Source organism: Pholis gunnellus (assembly GCF_910591455.1).
Source record: "Pholis gunnellus genome assembly, chromosome: 4".
Lineage (NCBI taxonomy): Eukaryota > Metazoa > Chordata > Actinopteri > Perciformes > Pholidae > Pholis > Pholis gunnellus.
This window is the reverse complement of record NC_136530.1, coordinates 6,717,600-6,733,589: the sequence shown is the minus strand read 5'-3', so window position 1 is coordinate 6,733,589 and position 15,990 is coordinate 6,717,600. Positions and strand designations below refer to the sequence as shown.

The 15,990-nt window shown below is 42.5% G+C and overlaps 1 protein-coding gene across 1 annotated transcript; it reads left to right on the top strand.

Annotated features, from left to right (window-relative positions):
- Positions 1-2,649: 2,649 nt before the first annotated feature.
- Positions 2,650-15,887, top strand: erich3 (glutamate-rich 3; the record flags this gene model as incomplete). Its single annotated transcript, XM_079157854.1, has 14 exons — positions 2,650-2,669; positions 3,708-3,801; positions 4,871-4,996; positions 5,109-5,180; positions 5,365-5,493; positions 7,667-7,825; positions 8,230-8,439; positions 9,009-9,189; positions 9,498-9,684; positions 10,051-10,280; positions 10,389-10,532; positions 10,815-11,180; positions 12,215-12,349; positions 12,442-15,887. 14 exons carry the CDS (start codon positions 2,650-2,652, stop codon positions 15,885-15,887), a joined length of 5,499 nt encoding a protein of 1,832 aa, XP_079013980.1.
- Positions 15,888-15,990: the final 103 nt, after the last annotated feature.

The following is a 15,990-nucleotide window of genomic DNA, read 5'->3' as shown; positions in this document are numbered from 1 at the left end:
GATGGATGTAACCTTGAAGCAGGGTAACATTATTAAATGTTCTTTATTATCTGCTCTGCAGTTTACACATTGTGTTGCTTGATGTATCCCAATCAGAATCAGTAAAAGTTCCAAAAAGTTCAACTAAATCACAAATCTTTTGTCTTTAAGGCACTGCCACAGAAACATATCTACCATTCATGTGCTGTGTGCGTCCCTTCACGTTGGCACATACAGGTCAATGCTTCTTAACTCTGTTGTGTTTCTTGTTCGTAGTCTTTTGTAAGAAAAACCTCACACTTTGTGTGTCAGATGCAAATGGTCATGACTTGAAAAAGGCTGTGACGCCTCTGGATATCAGAACTTGGATTTACCCTGAGCATGTATGCACATGCACATCAAAACAAGTAATTCAAAGCATACTTGTGTACTACACACAGCCATATAGCACCAAATAAATACGTTGCATAAGTAAATGCGTAAATGATCAATCGACATGTAGCAGACAGCCTCTGTTCCTGGAATGAATTGCTTGAGGCACATTTGCTTTAATTAAGCTCTATGAATTTAAGAGAAGCTAAGTGCTGGTTATAGTATTTGTGTTATTGTGATCCAACTTTTGCATGATTAATGTTGATTCTGCCCAAAATGTCAAAATATAAAATGTTGACACTTTTGAACCAACTGAAATATTTCTTTTGTGTCAGGACAACCTGTTCAGTAGAGACCCTGAGATCAACCTCCAGCATCAAGCTCCAGCATCAACCTCCAGCATCAAGCTCCAGCATCAAGCTCCAGTGTTCCTGAGAAAGACCCTGAAGGTTAATCTGCCCACTCTGACTGCTGACTTTCCTGTAAGTTTCATATTATTTATATGTATTATTTATGTGTGTGTATATATGTATGTGTATATGTATATGTATGTACGTACATACGTATGTATATGTATATATATATGTATATGTATGTATATATATATATATATACATACATATACAGATATGTATATACATATATATATACAGATATATATATATATATATATATATATATATATGTATATCTGATATATGTATATCTATATATATATATATATATATCAGATATATATCTGATATATATACAGATATATATATATATATATATATATATATATATGTATATCTGCTGTTGCATATTTTTAACAGGATGTCCACCAAAAGACAAAAGCACAGAACAATCCTCTCCTCTTCCTTCGTGTACTCATCAGTGATCCTCGAGTGAAAAGACTCCCAAGCTTTGACGCATGCTGAGACTCTAGAACGCAACACTTCAATTGATTATGAGAATGAGCACATTATGACATAACATTGTTTGACGTATTGTGTGATACTTCCAACATAATATCAAGGCAGTGAGAAGTAAAATCGTACTGGAAGATGGACAGCAGGAAGCAAAGCCACCACACGTACGTTTCAGAAATATATAAAAACAAAACATGTGATCAGATAAAGCATTCATGATGATCTATTGTAGTTCTAATGAGTTTCATGATAGACGTGGCTTGTGTATTGTCCACTAATAGAACATGTGAAAACGGTGATATGTCCTGTTAGAAATAGTTCTCCACATTTCCACAAGAGGGCCACAGAGGACTAGCAGTTCAAGCTCATCCTGGTACACTGTGTATATATATATATATATATATATATATATATATATATATATACGTATATACTGTATATTTACAGTTTACCAGGATGAGCTTGCCATTACAGATCTCTAGGTATTTTATAGTAGTCACCATTCTGCCTACTTTCATTTTTATTGAATCAAATGGTGGAAAATAACGAAGTACAATTTTGGTTATTGTATTTCCATTTTCTGTGATACTTTACACTTCTACTCCACCTTATTTCAGAATGAAATATTTAAATTTCCACTATCCACTAAATCTATCTGACAGCTGCAGTAACTAGTTACCACAGCAGGTTACTAAACGTAATGTACAGTAGCTAGCTCCACCTCAACTATAACAGTAAGATGCTGCCTCAGTATTAACAGTAATGGCATATATAATAATATATCACAGTCAGGGACCCTTCAGATCAAGAACTTTTACTTTGATACTTTGAGTACATCTGGCTGACAATACTTGTGTACTTTGCTTAAGTAGGATTTTGAATGCAGGACTTTTACTTGTAAGTATTTTTGCCCTTTTAATGGTAGGTTTACAAAAGTAAAGGATCTGAGCACTTCTTCCTCCACTGATTAAAGCTTTACAGCATTTTTACTACACCCGGGAATTTAGAAGAAGCAAATAAATGACAAATAAATTGAAGCACCCTTAGTATTAATCTGTCTAAAAACACGTGCTTCAGAGTGTGTGAGTGAGTGTTCTCTGGTATTATCCTGGTTTAGATGTTAGTGGGACTCTCTGTAAATGGAAACCAGCCCCGTTGGCAGCATCGTCACGTGCTCTTCCATGGCAACCGGTGAGTGTCATCAGTTCCGCTCTGAGAGAAGTGCAGCTTCAGTCCCTCTCCGCTGAAAACTCACTGACACACTTTATACCAACTCTGCCGGGGTCCTTTTGACTTTACATCGACACAGGTGTCTTCCGGAGAATCCCACGGCCATTCTCACCTCAGATACTGTTTGTTTTTTCACAGAGAGTTCGAGCTGAAAACCATGAGTCACCTCAACCCAGGGTAGGTCCAATTTAATGTTTAATATTCAGGAGATTGTGAGGTGATATTGTCTACTTCCTTTTCTTTACTTAATCTTGACGTTCTCATTTTTGTAATTGAAAACAGTTAAACAAACTCATTGATACAAGTATATCTTTGGAGTAAAATGTTGAGCAATACAGTCACCACAGAGGCAAAATAAATGACTTTTAATTATGCTAATGTTAGTGTTAAACATCAAAAGCCTCGAGACAAAGTGCAAAAGAAACACCTTCTAAAAGGACATTCAAATACGATTTAAAAACAGCCATTAAAGAGCCAAGTCAAGAACAGGTCATTAAAACAAGCTAAAATAGAATAAGACGTATACAATACATAATAATCACTACAGAGGCACAGTGAACTACTTTGAGTTGATTCAACATATGCCAATGCTACTGTTAGGCTAGTGTACCAATAGGCCAACTAATAGATCTATGCTGTGGCACATTAGCACAATATATATTGTTGTGCTAATGTGTCTCCCTCAAGGCATCAACGGGCCAGAGAAAGTCTTGTCAAAGAAAATGGCACTTGATAGTTCAACCACCATGTTGTGGTTCAAAGAGAAACGTGCAGCCAAAGCTGAAGAGCACCGGAGACAAACGAGCCAGGAGCACAAAGAGGAGGTAGAGAGGGGTCAAGTGTGCCATCCGCTCTAACTCCTGTCACCAGACACCGGTAACAAACCCTGTAGTTGCGAGATCCTCTTGCCTCGTACACAAATGCTGGAGGAAATCAAATCTGTGTTGGAAAAACACTTTCAGGCTAGCCTCGCTGCTGACGACCTGATTTCTCATTAATGAGGACAAGAAACAACAACCAACACACAAACACGGTGTTGTGCCTCAAGAAGCCATTTTATTGAGATTCTGTTTTTCTTTTAACTGTCATCAAGAACTCTCGAGTTACGCGAGCGGAAGACAACATTTGAAGTCTGGGTGCCATTAAGTTAAGCTTCTTTTTATTAAGTTTCCTTGGCTGGGATTAATTGAGCGTCTCTTTTTTTTGTTTCTGTAGACTTCTTTCTGCCTACAACAGTCTCACAGACAGACATCTGGCTGGATACTTCAGCAACACTCAGATCAGGAGACACCTGCAGAGAGCAGGGCTGGTACGTTGACAGGTTGACGATATTGACGGGGACAAAATGTACAGAAATACAACAACAGTTAAATGGATGGGGAAAAAATGGTTGGTGCTTGGCGAATGTGGTGGTATGACTTTATGTTTGTATTCATAAAATCATGGCTCTGATGATGACGATGACGATACAGTGAAAACAGGCCACAAAAGTGGTCTTTCCTACTTCTGAGATAACCAACCACCAACTGTCGTCAGTTTATGATTCAAATGTTGCTAAATCCTGAAGTCAGAGGTTTGGACTCCAGTCACATGACTTGGACTCGAGTCAGAAGGAAACTTTAGACTAGACTTGACTAAATCAAAAAAGACTGACACTAATGACTCATGACGTCACTTCGACTTGAGCATTTTGTCTTAAAAAATACTTTAACTTCCCCCAAGCCCAAAGATGAAAATGCATTTTATTTAAAGAGTGTGCCACAAATCAATTCACTTCCTGAAAGTCAACACTTAATTCCCCAGAACCATTTTGTTTGAACCAATCCGACAGCATCCAATTAAGTTGAAGCACAGAACCAAGAAGAACTAACGTTTACATTTCTCAGCATCAGTTGGGAAAAATTACACTAAAGATAATTTTATCTGCATACAAAAAGGTCAACAAAAAATGTATTCCAGTATGCAAAACATGCAAGTTGAAAAGTAGAGATGAGGGCGCAAATGGCATTACATTTGGTGAACAACAAATTCTGACTCGAAATTCAAAGTTTAGGATTTGGGACTTTGGTATAAAGACTTGAGACTAGCAAAGCAATGGCCCACCTCTGCCTTGAATGCATTATATAATCTTTTTTCTAGATAAGCCCTGCAAACTTCAAACCTGTAAAAAGTGTACAGAGATTTAGTTTCTGTGAAATTGCGTCTGTGTAGGACTTCATTACTCATAGCAAGAAGCTGATAGAATCATTATTTCCAGGACCTTTTAATGATTTTGTATTCCTGATCAAACAGCTGTTGGTGACTTCAGTTTGAAAGGTCATTGTCTTCAAAGACCCACATCGTAGCTTGAACCCTGGTGAGACTCTTGTTGTTCTCAGATCACCAGGAGTGGGCGTATTGTTCCAGACAAGGAGTACAGACACAAGCTGGTCCAGAGAGCCCACCAGAGACACGTTCGAGAATGCCTGGCCCAGGCCATTTTCCACAAGGTGCTGGAGATGGAGGTGGGAGGAACATGCTGTACCAGGGAGAGAAATGTCAAAACACTGTCAGCTTATCTGTGCTTCCCCTTGAATAACAAATTATGCACATTTGTTTTGTGCCCCTCCCGTACAGCGTGTCCATCAAATAGAGATCAAAAGGAAACTGGAGGAGTTTGCAAGGAGGGAAAGAGTGCATAAGATCAAAGTACATCATTTGCATTTAAACACTGCTTTGTTGCCCTATTTTGTAAACTAATCACTCTTGCATAATATGAAACAAAAAAAGACAGTATTAGCATTACCATTATTTACAGTGCCATTTCTAATAAATCATTTTGATAGCTACACAAAAAATGGCAACAACATAAATGAATGGTCTTGTTTGGAAGGTGGAGCGCTCTAAAAGGTATGAAGAAGACATCATCCGTATCCTGTCTCCCCGCCCACCCACGGGTGCCAGGTGCATCCGAAAACAACACTCTGGGCCAGAGGGGGAACACTCCGAATCCTCCGAGTCCGTGAGTCTAAACATCCGGCTTGGTGCACCAGTAGATTGAGTGGAAATCAGAATCAGAAACTCTTTATTGCCAAGTACGTTACACATACAAGGAATGTGGTGAATGGTACATGACAATAAACGTGCAATAGTATAAGACATTAAGACAATATGGTAAAAAAAACAAATAAGAGTATGTTAAAACAAGTATGTTATTAAAGTGCCAAGTGTATATTAATAGAGAAAAGTTGTGTAACTGTAAGAAATTGTCCTGGGGATGTAAGTGTCTGAGTCAGTGGCGGCCCCGGGCTTTATTGATGAACCCAACTGCAGATGGGAGTTTTTGTGGCGGGAGGTCTTGGTCCTGATGGACTGCAGCCTCCTGTCAGAGGGAAGGGACTCGAAGAGTTTGTGTCCAGGGTGAGAGGGGTCGGCTACAATCGTTGTTGCCCGCCTCAGAGTCCTGGAAGCCAACAAGTCGCGGAAGGACGTCAGATTGCAGCAAATCACCCTCTCAGCAGAACGAATGATACGTTGCAATCTGCCCTTGCCCTTGGCAGTGGCTGCAGCGTACCAGACGGTAATGAAGTGCACCATCATTGTCTTTGGCATGTTGAACTTCTTCAGCTGCCTCAGGAAATCCTCTGCTGAGCCTTCTTGGTGATGGAGCTGATGTTAAGCTCCCACTTGAGGTCCTGGGTTATGGTGGAGCCCAGGAAGTGGAAGGACTCCACAGCGTCTTTAGAGCGTTGAGCTCTAAGTTGTTCAGTCCGCACCAGGTCACCAGATGGTCAATCTCCCACCTGTAGGCGGAATCATCCCCACCAGAGAGTCCAATGAGGTTGGTGTCATCCTTGAACTTCAGGAGCTTGACGGACTGGTGACTGGCGGTGCAGCTGTTCGTGTACAGGGAGAAGAGCAGAGGGGAAAGAACGCAGCCTTAGGGGGAACCGGTGCTGATGGTCCGAGAGACTGAGACATGTTTACATGCTGCTTCCTGTCAGACAGGAAGTCTGTGATCCACTTGCAGGTGGAGTCGGGGAGTTGCAGCTGGGAGAGCTTGTCCTCCAGCCGAGACGGGATGATGGTATTGAAGGCAGAGCTGAAGTCTACAAACAGGATCCTGGCGTAGGTTCCTGGGGAGTCCAGATGCTGGATGATGAAGTGGAAGGGGCATGTAGACTGCGTCGTCTACAGCTCTGTAGGCCGGTACATGACATGTCTCCAGTGAGTTGTTGAAGGTGTCTGTAAACACCGGAGACAGCGGATCAGCACAGTGCTTCAGTCTGGGCCGGCTGCTTTGCGGGGGTTCTGACTTTCAAACAACCTGTTGACGTCTCCGAGTCCGTGAATAGAGAGAGTCGTCATATTGCTGTAACATCACAATTAATAATCTGATCCAAGTTCTTAATCAGGTGCTTTTGAAACGTGACCTTTAATTACAGCATCTCTGTCATGCAAAGAAGGTTTTTTGAATGCCACGACATGGTCTGTGAGTTTAAAGCGACCTTTAGTTAAAGACCTTTATTAGGCCAATCAGTTTAATATAGATAGGTCAATCAGATGTCTTTCAAGATAGAAATATGAGGTTTCACTGTCCCTCCAAATTTGGTTAAATCCTGTAAGCACAGCTAGCCTAGCGCTTGCCAAAGCAAACAAAATCGGCCCTCCAGCACCTTTAAACATTAATTAACACGTTTCATCTTGTTTGTTTAATACCTACAAAAACGTTCTTTCAGGTGAGGAATGTCTGCAATGAAAATAGTTTTCTGTGCATGAAGATAGTTTGCATGTTTACACTGACACTCAGCTGCTGTTTGCTGTGTGTGCAGACACGAGTGTTTTAAGTGGTGTGTTATCTGTGCAACATAAAAAGTCACAGAGACAAAATAGAGCCGATAATCCTGCCCTTGATTTCCGTGTTTACCCGGTGAAATCTCTCGTCTTATGTCTGCAAACATCTTACACTTCGGCAGGTAGAGACTTGTTTGAAATACATCAGGAATGTTCTGTTGGGGGGGGAGAATGTCAAGGCACATTATTGATTTGCATTTGCACCACAATGCAGACACATATATTGAATTCACAGCATTAACACTAATTTTACACTGTACTCTATTGGTTTCCTTAGCGATACATACACAGTGTTTGTAATGAGCAGAGCGCTGACTGTGTGTGTGTTACTGGTGCTGCAGCCGGGCTCGTCTCGACCCAACACAGCTCCGGGGAAGATGCAGAGGCCGGTGCGCCTGAAGCCGATCCACAGCAACAGCACCACGGCGTCGCTCAGACGCAGCTCCCCTCACAGACTCCTCGAGTCCTCCAATGAGAACGACCGGCCGTTCAACAGCACCGTGAGACCGTGACACATGAGAATCATTCATTCCATTCAGCCTACTTGTATAGAGAGCGCTTGGGACAGTTTTTCTATACAGACAGAAGCATGAACATTTTTGTTTTTGATCCAGAGTGAGATCAATATTATCTTCCTTTGGTAACATTGTTTGAAAATTATGCCGAAACTTTGCAGTTGTAAAGGGAGTGTAAAAATGCTAAAAGCTATCATACATTATATTGTAGTGATGCATGCAAGCATACACATATTTTGTGTTAATACAAAAAAACAACATTACATTTCAACAGACCTTTGTCTGTTTTAACAAGCACATTCACAGACATTGTCATTACCCTGCTGCAACAACAACAACAAACACACCGTATAGTCTTTTCACAGTTTGTTTGTTAACCTCTCTCAAAGATGGACAAGGCGTCCCGGAGACGTTTGACCACAACGGAGGTCTCCCGTGGCATCTCACCCTACTGCCTCCCAGTCATCAACAACTTTGTCACCCCAGTGCCTCCATCCACGAAGAGGAAAGAGAGGGGAGCAAAGGTCACTCCGAGCGGCACGCTCCGAGGCCGCAGACTGCGTCCTACCACGGCCTCCAGCGGAGCGGAACTCAATGAGGTCTTGATCTCTCTTTATACTTTCCCTGGCAACAACACATTCCACACCACACTTACAAGCTGCAGCCCCTTTAGCTTGATTAAATTAAAAGTGAAATACAAAACCATTACAAATTCTAGGAGATTCATTGATTTCTGCAAGACATACCAGGAGGAGGTTATATTGTATGTATTGGTGAGTGTCTTTGATTACTCTGTATATCTTAACCTGTAGTCACAGATTGTTGTTAAACATGCATTTAACTCAGTGGTAACCCTATGGCTGGACAATTAGGAAAATAAATCAAATCAAATCAATTTGACAACATTATGAATCTATAACTGACCCAAATGTATCAGTTTTAGTCCATTTAACTGGTCATATTGTAATTAATGAGGAGAAAGATATCAGAGGTGAGATAACATTGAAAAGAAATTACAAGTCAGTGATATAACAATAATTTGAATTATATTTTTATTATAGCGATGGAGTAAATGTCATCCTGACCTAGATAACACCTGTGAAGATTGGTCACATCAAATTTGGGATTAGGAAATTAAAATCGATATCTTTTTTTTTTTCCCATCTAGGACCCCCCCATGCTGAGGAGCTCTTTGCACCAGAGCGGAGTGTGTGTGAACATGATGTACTTCGGTAAAACAGTGCATCTCTCCCACGACCTGACCGACATGAGGGATGAGGTCAAAGTGTTCCAGCAACACTGTGGAGGAGAGAACCTGTGTGTTTTCAAGGGAAAGCTTTGTGAGGGAGGTCAGTGTGAGGATCTGTGATTTGTGTGTTTGTGGCAAATCTCAGGAGGGAAGTCATTTAGATAATGTAAGTGTGCACAACAGCCTTTGAGCAAACAAACTAACTCTATTAAAGTGTCAACCAGTCTATAAATTAACTTTAAATTGAGTTATTTCTGCATTTTTATTATAGTTTGTAGGGATATGTAAAGATGCCTCACAGGTTTTGGATGGTTTAGGGTTGTTCTGCGACACCATGATCACAGATTTGATGATCTTGATCTTGAAAGTGTTCCTACCTCTCGTCTACATTCTCAATCGTTCCCTCAGAGACGTTCCAGTTCACTTCAAGGCGACACCGAGGTTTCCCCTTCAGCTTGACTTTCTTCCTGAACGGGCTGCAGGTGGAGCGGCTGAGCTCCTGCTGCGAGTTCAAACACAGGAAGGGCCCCCGACTCGGTGGCAGGCACGGGCACTTTGGTTTCTGCAGCGTAGAGGGAGCCTCTCCCTGTTACAAGTAAGGTCTCCTGCTGTGTCTTTAAAGGGTAAATCCACTGAGTTTACACATCAAAGTCTGTTTATGTGTATTGGGCGGTACTACTGCTTATGTATAAAGAAGTTGCTTAAAGCCTTTTGTGGATTAAAAAGTTTGAAAATGAAAAAAAGAAAGTGAAAGAAGTGAGTTTACCAGACGTCTGTAGTCTGCTGCTCATCTCTGCTTGAAGTTTGCGGCTCAAAATCTCTGAACTCTGAGTCAGTGGTCAAGTGGCAGTGTGGGTAGTGTAGTTTTTTGTCATAGAAGAAGACTGTGCAGAATAAAAAAAGATGGCCTTTCTCAAAAAACTGTCCATTGTGAGTCCGACAATGTTCTTCTTTTCTTCAGGTGCATTATAGCAATGGGATTGGACAAGAAGCCCAGTCCTCCACCAAAGAGGGTGAAAGAATATGAAGGCAGAGAGGAGTCAGTCACCAGCCATAAGGATGCTCCTGAGATGGAGACAGAGAGGAACGGAGACGACGCTGCATCCCTTTCAGAGTGTGAAACCAGCCAACGGGACACAGAGACTCAAGTCAAAGAAGAAACAGCAGCTGAGGAGGACAAAGTCAGAGATGGTATACTATACAAAAAAGCACGAATGCGCCAATAAGAAATAAATACTTGTGGCTTTGCAGATCTATACGGTGTACCACAATGAATTGTCTGCATGTCTTCCTCCTCAGATTATGAGGAAGACTTTGAAGTAGACGATGAGGGCCCTCCAGAAGACGTCGAGGCAAAAGAAAAGAAATCCTCGTCTCCATCTGGTGAAACTGAAAGGCAGGTTAAAGAGAGAGACGCCTCTGAGACCGAAGACGACGAGGATGGTGGGTTAAATCACTTGTTTGAACACACGAGTAAAATTACTGGGAGTAAAGTGCCATTCAATCACACACTATTTATTCATTTGACAACCGCTTTTACAGCAAAACAGAATCATTCTGCAGCCTAGATTTCAATGAGATGTTGAACTTTATATATGTAAATTACAATGTGTCATCTGTAAAGCAGTAAACCATCTTTTGAAAGGGTTAAACATACATGTCATTACCTCGAGAGGATTTATTTTCTTGTTAAAAATTAAAAAATTCTCTATCTTTCTTGCACAGAGGACATTAAGTCTCATTCAGGCTCCAGCTCCTCAGGCAGCGACCAGGAGGAGAGCGATGCTGAATCCACCAAAGACTCCAGAGAGGACGAGAAACCTGAAGAGGTCGATCGGGAGGAGACTGTTGTTCCACCAGATGAAAAAAAAGATGAACCAAATCCAGAAGAAGACGCTGCCACTGAGGCCGAGTCGGCTGTGCCTAAAGACTCAGACATAGAGGACAGTGCGAGGGACTGCACAGAGATAGAGGTCTACGACACCGGCGTCCCCTCAGGGAACGAGAATAAACAGAGTGGCGACACCTCGGGAGACGAAGAGGAGGAGAAAACGGTAGAGGAGAACCAACGGGAGGAGGAACAGGAGAGAGGTGAGTACAGACCAACAAATACAACTCTGGAGCTTTCACCTGAGTGACAAATGGATCAGTCCATCTTTTATGGAGGTTTTTCCACTATTATCACACGAAGGGCTGTCGTCCACTAAATGTTGTGTGTATATGTAAATACAGCAATTCAGACCTGACAACAACTAAACAACTATCACAGTTCTGTGTTGTCAGTTTGTGATATTAAGTAAGATTGTGATGTTATCAAATTTGATAGTGGAAAAATGACTTGTGTGTTATTTCTTTTTTTTGCTTATTCTTCATTTGTTTGTGTGTGATGATTTTCTGTCTGATCCCCTTTTTAATGTCAAAGTTATTTTTTATTCAAAATGAGTTTCGAGATGTTTGGATGTTAATAAGAAATTCTCACCTGTAACAATATTTTAATTGTATTTGTATCACTTTAAGAAAGGCTGTTCTAACTTACGCTTGCTTTTTACTCAATTTATTTCTCTTACAGTTGCACTTTGTAGTTTTGGTTAAAGGAATAATGATGTGAAATTTTTAATTTGCATTACTAGCAGCGTTCTTCTGTCTGTGATATCTAACCAGATGAAACCAGGATTGTAGGTTTCCTCAACCAAACTAGCTCCAGGGATCAGTTTGCACAAAACATTTAAGTGCCAAAGTTTAGTGATTTTCTTTCTTTGTTTCAATCTTTTATCGTCGGGAGTTTCAAATTCACATCCTAAAATTACATAAAATAGGTCTTTTAAGATATTGTGCATTGTGTTTCCATTTTGGTTGTATACTGAATCATGCTTGTTTATGTGTTGTTGTTGTTTTCTTTCTGTGCATGTTAATTATCATTTTGCATGTTCTGTTTGCACCTGAAAAGATTAAAGACATTCTTTTGTTTATGGCTGCATGTTTCTTCATTGGCTCAGTTCTCCCATTGCATTGTTCAAATACTGCCTCATTCATTGCCTTAAAACAATCTGACATCGTTTGTCACACGTTCACCCTGAGTTTGCTCTAAAATGACCTTATATCACTGTCTCTCTTTCTCTCCCAAGCCAAATCTGTGCAGGAGAAGCTGGCGGAAGCCATACTGAAGGAGTCCCAGTACAGCTCGGAGCCCGAACTGAGCGACACCAGCACCGAGGAGGAGGAGGAGTCCACAGATAAAGGCCCTGAAATAGACAGCAAGGGTACTAGACTTTCATCATCATTCAAATGAATGAAGACAACAATTGCAGTAAAAAACTGACTTTCCTAAACATTCTCTCCATTGTAATTGCAGATGCAGTTGCGGTAAGACCTCTGACATTTACAGAACAGCAACCGACCCTTGAAGAGGAGACAACATGTGAGGAAGGTGTTGTTGGTGAAACTGAAGTGGTGAAGGATCACGACGAGACGTCTGAACCAAAAGATCGGGAGAACGAAACTGGACCCCAGGAGAGCAGTGATAGCGCTAAAGATGAGACGGTCAAAATAGAGGAGGCAGATGAAAAGGCTTCATCAGAAGAAGACAAAAACACAGCAGAGAATGATAAACCAGAGCACACAGAAGAGACAGCTCTGCATCCTGTATCTGAAGAGGAAATTATTGAGGATGACAAGACTTCAGAACCTCAAGAAGATGCTGCAGCTGAATCCACCGATGGTGATGCTGCAGAGAAAGACGAAGAAAAGGAGGAGAAAACTGTAGCGGAGGCTGACGAGACGGGGCAAGGAACAAAAAGCGGCGAAGAGGATGAGTCATCGGTGTCAGAGCCAAATAAAAAGACTGATGAGACAGCAGCGCCTGATAATGCGGAGGCGATGACAGCGAGCGAGACAATGGAGATGAAAGCGGAGCCTTCAGAGGAGCGAGAGGCCCTCAACTATGAAGAGGCACCTGTAACCGACACAGAGAAGAGGCAGCCGGGGGACAGCATGGACAGAGACGCAGCATCAGAGACGGAAGTCACAGCGGAGAATTCACGCAGCTCGTCGGAGGAGAGCGGAGACACCACAGTTGATAAAACAGCAGATTCAAGTGCAAAAGATGATTTTAAAGAGGAGGAAGTGTCAGCAGTAGAGGATAGTAAAGATGACAACCAACAACACACGGGTGATCTGGGAGAAGAGCAGACAGAAAAATCATCTGTGGAAATAGATGATGAGGTAGAGGAGAAATGTAATGAGGAAGAAAAGCAAACAAATCCAGATGAGAAAACAGGAGGTGAAAATAGAGAGGAAAGTGAAAAGGAGGATAAAGATGAGACGGTAGAAGAAGAAAAGAATAATGAGATTCAGACAGAAGAAAGGATAGAAAGCAAGGAAAACATTTCAGAGTGGATTAAAAGTGACTCAAACACTGAAGGAAATGCAAATGAAGAACAAGCTGAGGAGCACCACAGTGACGAAGAAGTGAAGGTTGCAAATGAAGAGAATGCAGACAATTCAGAAAAGACAGAGAAGGACAAAGATGGCGAATGTGTCGAGAATAGAAATGACGAAGAGGACCCCGAAGAAAAGGGAGCCGCGACTGATAAAACTAATGAGTGTGGAGAGATGAACTCGGCTGCTGATGAAGAAAAGGATGATGACGCTGAAAAGGAAGAGAAAGATCAGAACGAGGACAAAGCGGAGAATAAAGATGATGAAGAATGTGAAGAGAAACAAGTTGTAACTGATAAGACTGCAGAAGGAGAAGAAATAGCTGAGATTCCAGAGGAATCTGAGAAAAGCGGAGATGCAGACTTGGATAAGGATAATGTGAACATATCTGAGGAAAATATTGCTGAGTCAGAGGATGTCAGTGACAGGGAAGCAGCAAATGTAGCACAGGGGGCTAAAACGGCTGAAGAGACGCCAAATAATGCAATGGAGGCTGAAGATGTTATGGAGGAAACTGAAGGAGGACGTGACAACAGTGAAAATGGAGAAGTTGATGTTGAAAATGGTGAGATTTCTCATGAGAATGAGGGAGAGGCTCAAACCGAGGGCAAGGATGCCGTGAAAACAGCAGTGAATACCGAAGAAGGGAGAGAAACAGAGGAACCCACAGAAGGTGAGAGCACAGAGATCAGAGAAGTAACTGTGGAGTCTGGAGATGGTGCTGAGGAACATGAAGACGACAAAGACGATGACGCCGATGTGGTACAAAGTGAGCCAGAGGACGGGAATGATGGTGTGGAGAAGCAAGAGGAATCCAGTAAAAATGAGTCGGAGCTGGAGACATCTGGCACAAAAGTAAAAGAGGAATCTAAATCAGATGACAGAGAGGACGGCGAAACAAAACAAGACGAGGACGGCAACATTCCTGACCTTAAAAACGACAACACAGATTCAGATTTGATGAAAAAGAGCGATATCATCCAGAGTGACGTCAGCGAGGTCACAGCTGCTTCTGCAGTTGATCAGGCACAATCTTCAACACCCACCGCTGTGGATGCAGACGACACACCTCACCAGATAGACGAGTCCACTGCACCGTCTGACTCTGTGAACGACAAACACCCACACGCTGACGAAAATGCTGCTGCAGCTGACCTCTCCGCTGCCGACGGAGACAACGGAGCAGACACAGAGGAGGCGAGCAAGGCCTCGGAGGAAGGAGCAAGTGTGCTGCTCAAACCTCAAGCGCGGTCGTCACAGCTCACGCAAAACAACGACGACGCAGAAGAGAGCGTTCCAGTAGGTAATAACCCTCCGGAGGCCTTGGCGAGGGAAGACAACACAGATCTGGTCACAAACTGGGTAACCATGCATCAAACGTCAAAGTATTTTGAGACGTTTGTTGAGCCTCTAGAAGACATGAAGGAATCGACTTCAGACGCTCAAGTGTCCAACTCTAATGAAGAAGCGGCACAATCTGCAGCGCTGCCGAGATCAGCGAGTCCACCTAAGATGGCGAAGGTGTCTGAAAACGCAGAACAAGAGCACACGGCAAAAGATGTAAATGAGTCAAGGGACAAAAGCAAAGAGGAAACTGTGGCGTCAAACCTTGAGAGCAATCACTCCGAAGACGGTGAACCGGGTGAGAGAGACACCCTGAAAGTGGAGGACGAGACTGAGGTGAAAGACTTGATCCCCAAAACAGAGAGTGAACAAAATGATCAGGAGTCTGTGGGCAGGCAAGACACGAGGTCAGAGGAGCACAAGGGAAGCAGGGGATCTCTGGAAGAAGACACGGTGCAAGAGGGTTTAATGCAGGACAACTCTGACATTTCTAAGACTGAAGTGGAAAGCATTGCAGGTACTCATCGTTCAGTAACCAGCGGGAGACCCGAGAGTGTCTCTGAGAACCAAACTGAGGAGAAAACTACAGATAATGGTCCAGAAACACAAACCACAATTGAAGAGGTGATAGGTCTACTACCATCATCCAAAACAGAAGAGCATCGCGAATGTTCGACCAGTCCAGAAGGCCTCTCCAGATTAAAAGCGGATGAACCCCACGATAGCGAAGAGACGTGGGGAAAAAGTGATGAACAGAGTCGAGAAGTTACGGAAATAACTGATTTCACGACGTCCAAGTCCGACGATGGAAGCCAGGAGGAGTCCCGGCATAGAGACGCGCAACCTAAATCGTCAGACGGCAGCATCGACGGAGACAAACGAGACGTGCAGCTGATCCAAGACATCACACACACTCTCAGTAAAGACCGGCTGAGCACTTTCTCAGTGGATGAAACCCTGTTCGGTCGAAGTTCGTATCCTTTGCTGACCGCTGCGAGGACGGAGAATGGACATTAGGGCCGCACGCTGCTGAGTGGCACTAAGGTACAGTGATGCTTTACTTTACTGAAGTGTACAAGCAAAAAACATACAGAAGAAGTTCAATTATAGAAGTGAACAT